At 35.3% G+C, this 12,650-nt stretch overlaps 1 protein-coding gene across 1 annotated transcript; it reads right to left on the reverse strand.

Annotated features, from left to right (window-relative positions):
* Positions 1-3,176: 3,176 nt before the first annotated feature.
* On the reverse strand, positions 3,177-11,793 carry LOC131330666 (protein DETOXIFICATION 40-like). Its single transcript, XM_058364330.1, has 7 exons — positions 11,316-11,793; positions 7,527-8,158; positions 7,126-7,182; positions 6,359-6,597; positions 5,409-5,527; positions 3,891-3,977; positions 3,177-3,486 (listed from the first exon to the last, which is right to left on the reverse strand). The coding sequence occupies exons 1-7, from the start codon at positions 11,688-11,690 to the stop codon at positions 3,442-3,444; spliced, it is 1,554 nt and encodes a 517-aa protein (XP_058220313.1). The 5' UTR covers positions 11,691-11,793; the 3' UTR covers positions 3,177-3,441.
* Positions 11,794-12,650: the final 857 nt, after the last annotated feature.

The following is a 12,650-nucleotide window of genomic DNA, read 5'->3' on the forward strand; positions in this document are numbered from 1 at the left end:
GGGACTTGATGATGGATGGAGTGACTGGATATGGAGAATTTTTGGGAAGTCCATTATAGCGTGTTTCTAACTCTATTAGTCCACTTTTAAAATTCTTAACCCCTCTAGTTCACTAATAATTTCAATGACAAAACTATCCTATGTAAAAGAAACTAGAGCCTTATTTGACTAACATAAAAAATGTATATTTTCATTTTTTTTTATCTTGTTGCAATTACGTAACCACCACCACCACCACTACGACGCCAACATGTAACATTATATGTGTGATAAAAAAATTTCTTTTCTTTTCTTTTTCCCACCACCAACACCTCTGTCACCGCCACCACGCTAACATATAACAATATATGTGACAAACATTCCTATTTTCTTTTTTTTATTCCTGTTTTGCGCTCTTCTCTTCTTAAACCCTTCATCCTTTAACGTATAACGTTATATGTATGACAAAAATTTCTTTTTTTGTTATACATGTTTTGAGCCATTCCCTTCTTGAACCCGCTGCACCTTAACATATAACATTATCTGTCTCAATCTGCGTTATTGTCTTATTTTTGGTACTACATCAACAAAAGTGCACATATAATCTTATAAGTCACAATCTGTCCTTTGTACGTTATCAAAAATGAAGATAGATCTGACACTTATAAGGTTATCTATTGATATCTGAAACGTATTTTTTTGCTAACACAAGCACATATAATATTATATGTGTATATTTATACTTTGTATCATGCCAAATATGTTCTCTGCATGTTGAAAAAGTGCACATATAAGCTTATATGTCACAATTTGCATTCTTGTCTTATGTTTGGTAATATATTAACAAAAATGTACATATAATCTTATATGTTACAATCTATTCTCTGTACGTTATCAAAAACGAAGATATATCTGAAACATATAACAATGAAATGAAAAACCAATCAAATCACCCGGGATTGTGAAGCCCAAACATAAACAAATGACACAAAAGAATAAACGAGCGAATGGGTCCGAAAGCCTTTCTAATTCCATCATGGAGATGGAGGAAAAAATTATCCCTTTTCGATCATAATAATAAAACTATTGCAATAATGGAGTAACTTTTTCAAGTGATGTGCAGTGGTTGGAACGAACACCCTTGTCAACAAAAAGAAAAAGGTGAATCCAGAATGTTTACACATTAATATGATTGGTCTAGGGTTTAATTTCTCTCTACATGACAGCTTATATAGGAGGACATTTTTGTCTTGGTTTAGTTTCTTTTTTAAAATGAGTGAACTTAAGACCTTATTAAACTATATTAATGGACTAGAGGGATTACAAATATTAGAAGTGGACTAATTGAGTTACAAGTTCTCTATAGTGGACCCTAGACTAATTTTTTAAATTAATATCATGGAATGTTATGTGAGAAAATCTTGTTTACAGAGCAGCTGTAAACAAGTGTTTACAGAGCTCAATTTCGGTCGTCCAAAGGTGCTTGTATTTTTTTTCTTATTCCTTTCATCGAGAAATGATTAAACCCAAAAAAAAAAAACGTGAAATGATGAATAGAGCAGTGGATATTGGAACTTACTGGTGTCACGAGTGCGCCTTAACCTATGCGTATGAATCATGACATTGAAGAACCAAAAGGGAGATTCAGGTGCTGCGTTGGAGCATTTTCAAACGATGCATGCATCGGAAAGATCCTTCTCTTTACTACTCAAAACCTTACGCGTAATCCTTCAAAATGACATTCGCTTTCACTTTCAATCCTCGCTCTGCACTCATGCGCTCCATTCTCACACGTACTCGTGAATTTTAATTGTTTAGAGGTTTTTGAAAAACGTTTTCATGCTCACACTCTCGCACCCGCACCTGTCCTCACATTAATTAGCTCCAAACAACTTGATAATGATGATCTTGTCACAAATATTTCATGGGCAAATTCAAGATCAATGGTTGACTAAGCACATTTCGGAGATGTCAGACAACGTATAGAACCCCTGAGTATGGTCTTCTCCATTTGCTCCGTTCGTGGTGATTAATCATCATAAACAGGCTATAATCTTTGATATATATGGAGCACTACTTTATGATTTCCAATTGGCTTTTGAGACAGTTCTTAGTGGTAAGAGATGTGGACCATTACCTTTGTATAGCTTGGAAAATGGACCATAAAATCTTCTTAGTTTTATGTAACTTCTTGTATTCCGGGTAATGAAGCATCTATACAACTTTACAAACATCAAATACTACAAAACATCAGGAATTAAAATTGCTTGAAAATGGAACAAACAAACATGCCGAAAAGCTCTACAGGAAAATACGCAAAACCCAACAAGTGAAAACCAGCGGGAAACCTAACCAGCACAAGAAAAAGAAAAAAAATTGGAGTACTCATCTTGGGCGTCCAATCAAATTGATTCCAAAGCAAAAATGTTAATATTTTATGAATTTTGTTGATTACATGCCGTAATCGAGGAATATTCCCTTTGCCATAGATGGCTAGATTGATACAAGTAACTCTTTTGGCTGGGGGAACAAGATGGCCTATTATTCATCAAAGAACAAGACGGTTCAACTTGATTGATTTCCGCTTCTGGGTATGGAGGATTGTTATCCAAAGGATTCATCAGCCGATAAGGTTACCAAAGCATTAACCAATAATATAGCAACAGAACAACACCTTCTCTAGAATCACTTGGGACCGGATATGGGAACAAAGTCCGTCCGTCTCTATTCCCGCGTTGCCTCCAAAATCCAAAAGTTGCATTGGTTTTGCCGTTTAAGTGTGGAGCCTTTTTATTATGCAAATTTGGGCCTTTTGAGTTCGAAATTGGGCTATTTGTGAGTTCAAATTGGGCCGTAAATCTCATTTAGTAATTAAAAAAAAAAAACAGAGTCTTTTTAGGCTTGTTAAAAAGTCCAAAAAAAAATAGCAATGTCGTTTACTGGTTTGGTTCCATTTAGCACAATATCAAATCTAGACCTTTATATTAAACCTGTCTCATTTTTTGATCCAGATAATATGGCTTAGATAATTTGGGCCATTGCCAAATTCAATGCCGAATTTAATTGGCACAAAGAATGGCCTAGCCAAAGTTTGGCATTGTGTTTGACACAATGGTGGAGATCAAGGTTTTTCTGTTCTTGCTGTCAAATTTTGGCTTTGGCATGAGATTTGTCACATGAGTGAACTTGCTCTTTGGTGTAGTAAAATAGGACGTGCCCTTAAATGTCATAGATTTTGGGGACCTAAATTAAAGCAGCCCCACCTTGAGCTTTAGCTCGGGTCTACACAAACACAAAATATCACTACTTTTAGTGGATCGAAGGGGAAATGCTATAATATACCCCTATTTGATGTGGTACAATATGTACCCTTGAATGGCCTTAAATTCACAACACTTTGCATGAAAACAATACCCTAATGAGCGAATTGAAATAATTAAAGTGTAAACTACACAAGAAGTTTTATTTTTCTTCCCACTTCTCCACCCGTTTCATTGCTTTTTCCACCTGCATCACATTCAGTTTATTCGCAAATCAATTAAAAATATATATATCTGTATCCAATGCATATTTTAAATATTATAGCATTATTTATGTTTAACAGCATTTTCTATATCATTTTATTTATTGCTTCTCCATATCTGATTTAGTCCTTTACTACCAATTGGTTACCAATAGCTCATGACTATGATTTAAGTTAGAATAACGCTAATTTGGATCAAGAAATCATGGATGAATTGTCAAAATAGCAGGAAATTAAATGTGAAGAAAATGATAATGAGAAAATGAAATAAAGACATTAAATTTGGTACGTTCTATCATGCTTTTTTTTTCTTCTTTCTTTTGGTAAATTTTGTCATAAATTCTTGGTCCAAACACAATTTAAATAGACCAACTGAATAATTTAGTACCTCTTTATTCCAATCTGTTCGACAAGTGACCCAAATCAAAATGATGGTTTGCATCAGCGTCCCTCCTATCATTCCCCACCAAATTCCCTACAAAGATGATCACAAAATGTTAGTTATCATCATTTATTTTTTAATTACCACTTACCAGTACTTTTTAATAACACATATTTCCTTTCAATTACTCGATCATTACAATATTCGTACCATAACTCGTACTATTTATACTATATAAGTCGCGTGTGACATGCTCGAAAACTATCTATCCCCCTCTTCCTAAAAACAAATAACAAGCACTGCAAAATAAATAGGAAGACCCTACGTACACAAACAAACTTTGTCAAACTTTTTTTTCACTAAACGATGTGTTATCTAGCTATAACTTAATTAAGTCTCTGACTTAGCAAACAACTGGGCCTTACATAGTTGGACATCTTTTTTTCTTTTTTTATCAGCAAAAAAGGTTCCCGATGATAAAAAAGAAACCTTGTAGTAATACACCAGGGAGCGTTATACAAAAAGGACAAGTTCAAACTATTGGAAGCATCATACAATGAGAACAAGCTCAACCTAGTAGTTGGCCATCTTTGCACATTGTTAAAATATGATACATGCTACTCTTTAATTGAAAATAATATTTCTTGGTTTATGAGATGCAAAGCTATGTATTATTTGATAGTACCCTTGTCTCTGGCGTTTACAAGTCAACCTACAAATGTGAACGACGAGAGATTAATCAATCTATACGCAAGGATTAATCTTGACAAAAAGAGTACATAAATAGCATGAAAGGTCTTTTTATGTTAATGGGGCTTTTACCAATTTATTAACGCAATTAGTGAAAAGCCAAAACTTAATTAGGGGATGTTTCTGGTAGGCAATAACTTAAGAATCACATTTGTTGCTGAAAAATGTCAAGTTGTTTTCACTAACCAATAAGTTATAGATGGAATGCAGAAGTACGTGTTGCTTACTGTGAACAACAAACTAAAATCTCATATCTCCTTGCCGAAAATTGTCTGAGAAAACATGGCCATAGACTATATATGCATATCTGCATATGTAAAAGTTGGGTCCTAAATTTGGAAGTCATAGACACTAGCCCTAACTGCCTAGAGCTTAAGCCTCCCCTGGGTTATGAGTTGGTTCATAATTCGATGGGTGTTGTTAACCCATTGGATCAAGGAGATCACATTAACCAAAGCATTATTGGCCCATGTTGGAGGCATCAGGCCCAAGTGATTAAATACATAATTTGGGTCTTGGATCTGAGGAAAGCCTAAAGGCGTCCCCTAAACAAAAAAATTGTATCAGTAGGTTAAAAATATCTTGAGACTTTAGCTCATGTGAAGGAATTGCGTCTCGGTTTATCTACCCATGTGGCAAAAACACAACATAATGATCATACGACAATATATAGAATACAGTTAAGAAATCACTTTTTTTTTGTTAACGGAAGAAGCATATCTTTATTAAAAAAGTCATATAGCATCTGGACATGCATCAAAATTATTAGCGTACCTTAGCGTCCAATTTGAAGTAAAAACCAAGAAGCGAGCCCAACGGTATCCCAACTACATAATAACATCCCACGTTCACATAAGCAACGAAAGCTTGCCATCCGCATCCCACAGCAACACCTTCATATGATTACTCGTTTAACATTCAAAGTTAGACTATGACAGAGAACAGAAACGTAATCGTGGCAGTGCTAAAATAGCAAAGAAGATACATACATAACTTTTATATAAGTATTAAAGGAAATGATTTTAACGCTCCTCTTTTATCCGTTGACACTCTCTTTTTTGTCTTCATTCACGTGAAAGTATTAAATTCATTACAAATAGAAAAAGTGACTCAAGAGGTAAGAGTAATTTAGTAATTTCACGTGAATAAAACACAAAAAATAGAGCACCAATGGATAAAAGAAGTGTGAAAATCAATTCTCAAAGTATTTAATACGGTGTTTTAGTGTTTTATACCACACAATTTCCCAGTTGACCTATTGTAGCTCAAAAAGTACTACAGTACTACATAAGTCATGTAATCTTTCAAAATGTTCCGCGCTCTCATGAATTTTAGTAAGAATTGAAATGTGTTTCAAAGACGCTTTCACGCTTGCACTCCCATACTCACTCACGCATACGAATTATGTGACTTAGGTTCGGAGTCATTAATAATACTGACTGCTCATTGTTTAGCTCAACAAACATTAGTACAATTTGGGAGGCCCATAAAAAAGGGGTCGATTTGGGGGCAATTGCTTTTATATGGTGCTGTCGGTAGCAAATTTCTACAGAGTGTACTGTGATTACACTCCCGTACTATGAATTATGAAAACGAAACCACACAATTGAAAGTGTATTATGCTGCGGACTAATTCAATATTATGTCCTAATTTCATGATTATGAAGGAAAAATAGAATCCACCGAATTGTAAAAGCAAGGAGTGGACGGAGTATGCCGTATACCGGACAGAACGGGTTGGACTCCGTTGAGGATGAGGCTAATGGCAAGGAGTGGACAAAGTTCCGAGACAGCTTTCGCTACGTCTTCGCCCTCTGTGAAGGCGTAACTAATAACATGGCGCAATGCTAGAACAACAATAGCCGCGACCAAAGAGATGGAGAAGGATACCAAGTTGGCCACTGCCACAGAAAATGCAGCTGATTTCGGATGTCCGGCTCCAAGCTCATTTCCCACTCTCACACTGTCCACAATATCAACAGTAGTTTTATATCACGCCTGTAAAGAATGTATATGCTTTTAACTCTAAATGGAAGAAACACTTTTTCTCCTCTCCGACATCTCCTCCTCCTCTCCCATTTCGCTCAATTGAAATGCGAATTAGGGAGGGAAATAGAAAAGTAGAAAATCCATATAGGAATCCAAACAAGAAAGGAAAAAAAAAGCCAAAAATTATTTTAAAAAATTCAGAAGTCAATCAAGAGAAAAGTATCAAACTTATATTTACAATAAGATGTTTCATTTTAGTCTCAAACGATGGTAATTTGGGAGAGTGATCTTTATAAATTTAGCCGTAGGCAATAAATGGTTACAGTGCTTTTTATATTATCCTTTTAGCACTTGAACTAGTATATACTTTTAGTAAAATTAAACTTGTAATCCAATTTCATCAAACATGAAAAATCATTTAATAATTTTTCGTTCATCACACGACAGTGCTACATGTGCACATATTCACATCTGTGTGTGCGTACTGATGGATATGGCAAACCTTGCTGCTGCATTGAACCCAATTGAAATCACCATTATGCATCCGCCAATAAGTAAGCTGCAGCAATAACCAAGCAAAAACTTCAAAATAAGTACAGGAATCATGGGGGACAAAATTTAATGCAAAAATATTGCACAAAAGTACTTTAATGCAATCATGCGACTGAAAATGAGAAGATACTTTTGTGCGATTTTGCGACAAAAAATGAACGGAAACAAATGCACAGAGGATTTTTCTCTACATAAGATTTAACCTCCAAAAGAACATTGTATATACCTAATTAATAATCCTCATTACCCCTACTAGATCCTCCGTAATCCCTCAAAATTAACGGGCTGTTGGAGCTACAAGTTTTCAATAATTCAAGACAGGATTGAGGGAAAACTTTTTGTCTTAATTACCAGATAGATAGAGAATCCAAAGCCAATTTAGGATTATGAAGCAACCCAGCCAGCAAGAGAAGAATCTGATAGTACCACGACTCCAAGCATATCATCACGGCCGACGCGGCGGATAATTTCAAGAACTCCGGCAGCCCAGAGAAGGCCTGCAGACTAAACCCAGTCCAGGCCTGCTCGCACCTCGGGCTCGTCACAATGTAAACGAACTGGGCCGCCGCAATGATCCACGTAGACAAGCTCAGCACAAGCGCGGCGCCCAGTAGCCGAAACCCGGCCTTGTAAACCAAGGCCCAGCTCATTACAAGGTGCAAGAGGAACGTGGTTAGCGATATGATCGCGCTCGGGAGCACGATGCTCTGAGCCTGCAGGAATTTTTGGATGGGAAAGTTTACGGCGTACGCGTAGATTTGGGGGATGAGGCCGTGGACGAAGAGGGCCGCGGCGGAGGCGATCTCATTGGACTGGCCCAGCAACCTGAGAATGGGCTTGGTGAATATGTAGACCAGGGTGATGAGGAGGCCCGTTCCAGTGAGGAGGATGGTGGATCGTTGGAGATAAATCCCGAGCATTTCGTACTTCTGGGCTCCATATGCTTGTCCACATAGGGTTTCAGCTGCACTTCCCATCCCCATCTTTTGAGACATAAAAGAATAAAAAATCAATTGTCAATAAATGGAGAGGTCTCAAATGTTATTGAGTGATCAGAAGTCTATCACATGTGGCCAATTTTTGCTGTGCTGATCTGTCATCGTGAGGTGTGGAATGTAAATTTTTAAAATGTGTGGTGGAATTGGCTCGCTCTGATACCATGTAAGAACTTTATATTCATCTCAAAACCAATTGACAATGTGTGGAGAGATCCCAAACGTTATTAAGTGATTACACATTCCACTCTCAGGCAATGTGGGACATTATTTTCTTAAAAGAGAAATTTGATTTCAATGTTTTGATAATCTTGGCGAAAGTTATCGGTACCTTCATTTATGAACCTAGTATTGAATTTACATTAGTCGAAAAATCCGAGCGTTTCGTTAACAGTTTATGAATTCAGCACACGAATATGAACATCTCACAATGTGTTCCTTCGTTTTCCGTCTCCTGTTACTAGGAGCATTTGACGTAATGAAAAGCGGGGTATTTCATATAATTGGTATGTAGGGCAGGTCCGGACCCTAAGGGAATGGGCGAAAATTAGAGACGAGGCCTTTTTTTTCTTGAACTATCATACGCCGTACCAAATTAAGAGGAAGTTAAATAGATGCGCATGAAGTACGTTTACGTGGAAGGGACCTTGTTTGCCCCTCACCAATTGGTGGGGTCGGACATACATAAACATTTTGAGTTATTGAGATTTATCTCCAACGATCCACTTTAACTTTTCTTTTCTCTTTTTCACTTTTTGTTTTTGTTTTTAGTGTGCTGCTTTCAATTATTGTTGGGTTTCCTTTCAAGTTCATTTCGGTCTGGACAATTGTACAAAAACTAATCTAAAATCATTTTGATTAGCAAAACAATCCAACTTTTAAAAGACTTCTTTGGTCTTAAGTCTTTAAGTTATAGTAACAAATTTATGTGTCATGTTTATCGTCTAACATGAAAATTTTTTCAAATTTGGTGTATGTTTTTATACTTTTTCGATTCATCTCGATGAAATATATGGTGTAAAAATTCGAATAAAATCTTGTAAAAATTAAGAGAACGCAGCCGATAAGACCGTGTCAAAATCTCCTGAAAAGTTAGGCCGTTAATCATATGTGAAGTGTGGTTGTATAGTAATTGGGCCACTGAAAAAAATTACTAATAATCTAATGAGCAAGTAGAGAATTTCGCCCTTTCCCTTTTAAAGTAAAGTAATAAAAGTATAAAGGATTCCACTAACCAATAAGATATGAATATTCAGACGGTGATTCCTTGAGTGGCATTGTCCTTGTTGGTATTTTTTTATATTTCAATTTTGTTACCAAACAACGGTTCAGTAAGTGTGAATTAAACATCTTAATCAATTGGGATTAGCTCAGATGGTCAGGACTCTTACATTTCACTAGGAATTATGGAGTTCAAATCTTCCCACCTACGTATGGGCGTTCTTTCCTTAGAGAACATTTTTCTTTCTTTCTTCGTTTCTACCCTGTAATGAACTTATTTCTTGTATTGATTGAGTTGATAGGCTTGGTTATCTCGTGAACTCTCAAAAGTCACAACTGATGTAGTCTCCTATAATGATACTTTGTACTTCATACATAATGTAACTGATCTCACATCCAAAAGGAAAGCTCAATGCAAAACTTTGTGAGCCTTAGAGTTATTATGAAATTACTTATAAGAGGCCCAAGTACTAATAAATTAGCTTTTGAAGAGGTCTACGTGCAATTTTTATTGTATCACAAATTGCATGGAGTTGATGAAACTAGAGAGAAAATTTCGGAGACGGTACAATGATTTAAGTGGGAAAGTAACAGTAAGATGGATAAACGAATTTTTATTCGGTATTTATGAAAATTTATGTATATTTTACATAAGAGTAATTCTAGGCACAGAACTTTAAAACAACACAAGGCCGAATAGCTTTGAACATACCCACATTCTTTGTCGTAGAGGATGTGACATTTGTAGTAAAGGGTGATGCATGTATACTAGCTAGATTGTGGCTCTTATAAGAGCATCCACATAAAAAACTAAATTAAAGAGCCAAAAATGAAAAAACTCCCAAAACCCCCCACATCAGGCTCTCTCCCTCCCTCTCTACTTTGAAAATTTTCTAACTTTGGTACAGTAACTCTTTAATTTCCAAGAGTCACTATTCCCTTGTTTTTTATTATTTTAATATTTTTATTCCACTGTTCACTGCTACAGTGACTCGGCTTATTATTTTTCTATACTTTATTTGGTTATATGACTCTCTTAGGGGTCTTTTATGAAAGTTCTAGGGACAAATATAAATTATGACCCTTTAAAATAAAATGATCAGAAAAATAAAATCTTCATATCGGTTAAATCTAATTGAAAATTTGAGCACTTAATTTTTTTAGACTATTTATATACAATAATAATTAATAAGTGAACAATTGCTCGGAATGAGATAGTTTGGTGCTTTTTTTAGAATAGAGAAATAATATTTTTTAATGAAATAATTTAATATAAATAGTCTGATGCAGTAGAAATTTTAAAAGTGAATAGCTAAAGTAATAAAGTAACTTTTTAAGGTGTAAATTAGTCCAAAATATAAAGAGCCTGATGCGGATACTTTAACGTGCCTATCTTTAGTGCTCTTTTAATAGGCTCTTATGAGGGTTCTAATTTTTAATGAGACCTGCATTTAAGGTACGTCAAATCAAATCAAACGGTGCTTTTTACCAGAGTTTTCCCTTTATTACAACTTTGAAGTGTGCCATTAGTTTGTTTTAAATGGTTAGATAGCCTAAAGTTTTGTGAAATCAAAGTGTGCCAATGTATTCTTGCATGGTTTTTGGCTTCTCTCAATATTCTTGTTAGCGGTATGTCCCATCTATGTATGGCCTGGGGATACTTTCCATGGATGTTGTGGAGCTATTCTGCATGCCTTTAACTTGTTGGAGATTGTGTCAATCACCAAAAATAAAAAATAAATAAATAAACAAAACAAAACACAACTATTTATTGTGACTCGTGATTTCAAAATTTATAGTAACACTGCTGAGAAAAAAAAATTTATAGTAACACTAAGGTCGAGATTTGCATAAATTCCCCATGGGTATGCAATAGGGGGAGAGGGGGAAGATTACGAGGGAGAGAGAGTACTTATAGACATACCAAGATACCATAAGCAAACATTTGGATGCCGTTGTTGCCAAGAGAAGCAGCGGCAAGCTCGAGGTTGCCGAGGTGACCGGACATGATCTGGGTGGAAGTAGACATACCAAACGCGACCATGTACACCCCGATAGCCGGAGCAGCTAGTAGAAACAGCACCTTTAACTCAACCCAAGCCGCTTTTTTAAGGCGACGAAACAACGGCACGTCTTTGTCGCACAATATGTCCTCGAGTTTACTGCTCAACTCCGTGCTTCGCTCCGGTGCTTGAGGTGGTAAAGGTTGAGCGTCGAGATATTTTTCCGGCGGTACTTCCATCTTGGTCAAGGTATGATGAGCTTGGTATACTTGTCCACCGTGATATATATAGTGCATATACTATTGCGTTCCAACCAAGATTTCCATTCATGCCATTAGAATAGTTGAATAAATAAAGGTAAAGACCTATGATACTGTAGAGAAATTTTTTTGAAAGGGCAATGCTCTGGAGAAATTAAGGTATTCATAAATATGGTGGATAATGCATGCTTTCCAAGGGACGCTGACGTAGGGGAATTGTGAAATGTCATTATTTAATTTTCTTTTACGGAGGCTAAGAGGGAGTTTACTTGGATTAAAAAGTTAAAATGATTTTTTTTTGTCTTTATTTGAAATTTTTTCGTATTTGTTAATTTTGCGTTAAATTTTTGTGACTTATTGATTCGTCTCGTCTAGAAGAATCATAAAATTAAATTTTATTTTATGAAAACTCATAATTTTTTGAATAAATAGTAAAATAAGTATAAAAAAAACTATTTTTTTTACTTATTTTTGTCTTTATTCAAGAAATTATGAGTTTCGATCCTAATATTTGGATCATAACTTGAAAAAAAAATTAATTCAAAAAATACTCATCATACCTACTTTTAATCATTATTTTCAATCACTACTCTCATTTCTCGTTCTATATCTCGCCACTCATTACTCCTATATCCAATTATTATCCTACTTTTTCTCTTCATCATTACTCCAAAAATTCTTTTTAAATTGTCATCCAAACATAGCATTATTTTTCTGATTTCTCTTGTTGAAACGAATCAATAAGTCACAAAAGTTTGACGCAAAACAAACAAATACAAAAAAAAATTGAATAAAGGCAAAAGAAAAAGTCACTTAACTTTTTAATCCAAACTCAGGATAAGTTCTGCCAAGGACTTTGTGGATATTTTGTGTTGTTTTTTATTTTGTCCTTATTAAAAAAAAATCGAGTTTTTGGGCTTTATCTTGGATATTTTCAAAAAAATTGGGTAAAAATCATAATTTTTTTCTTTTCCGATTCGTCTTGACGAGACGAAT

This window comes from Rhododendron vialii, chromosome 6a (genome assembly GCF_030253575.1).
Source record: "Rhododendron vialii isolate Sample 1 chromosome 6a, ASM3025357v1".
Taxonomy (NCBI): Eukaryota; Viridiplantae; Streptophyta; class Magnoliopsida; order Ericales; family Ericaceae; genus Rhododendron; species Rhododendron vialii.

Bases quoted from the DNA above. Each gene is read 5' to 3' on its own strand.
- LOC131330666 (XM_058364330.1), bottom strand. From the start codon at position 11,690: ATGCACTATATATATCACGGTGGACAAGTATACCAAGCTCATCATACC. The intron at 7,183-7,526 runs GTAATTAAGACA...TTATTGCTGCAG, and splicing joins TTGGATTCTCTATCTATCTG to CTTACTTATTGGCGGATGCA. The intron at 3,978-5,408 runs GTACGCTAATAA...TCATCTTTGTAG, and splicing joins ACTTCAAATTGGACGCTAAG to GGAATTTGGTGGGGAATGAT.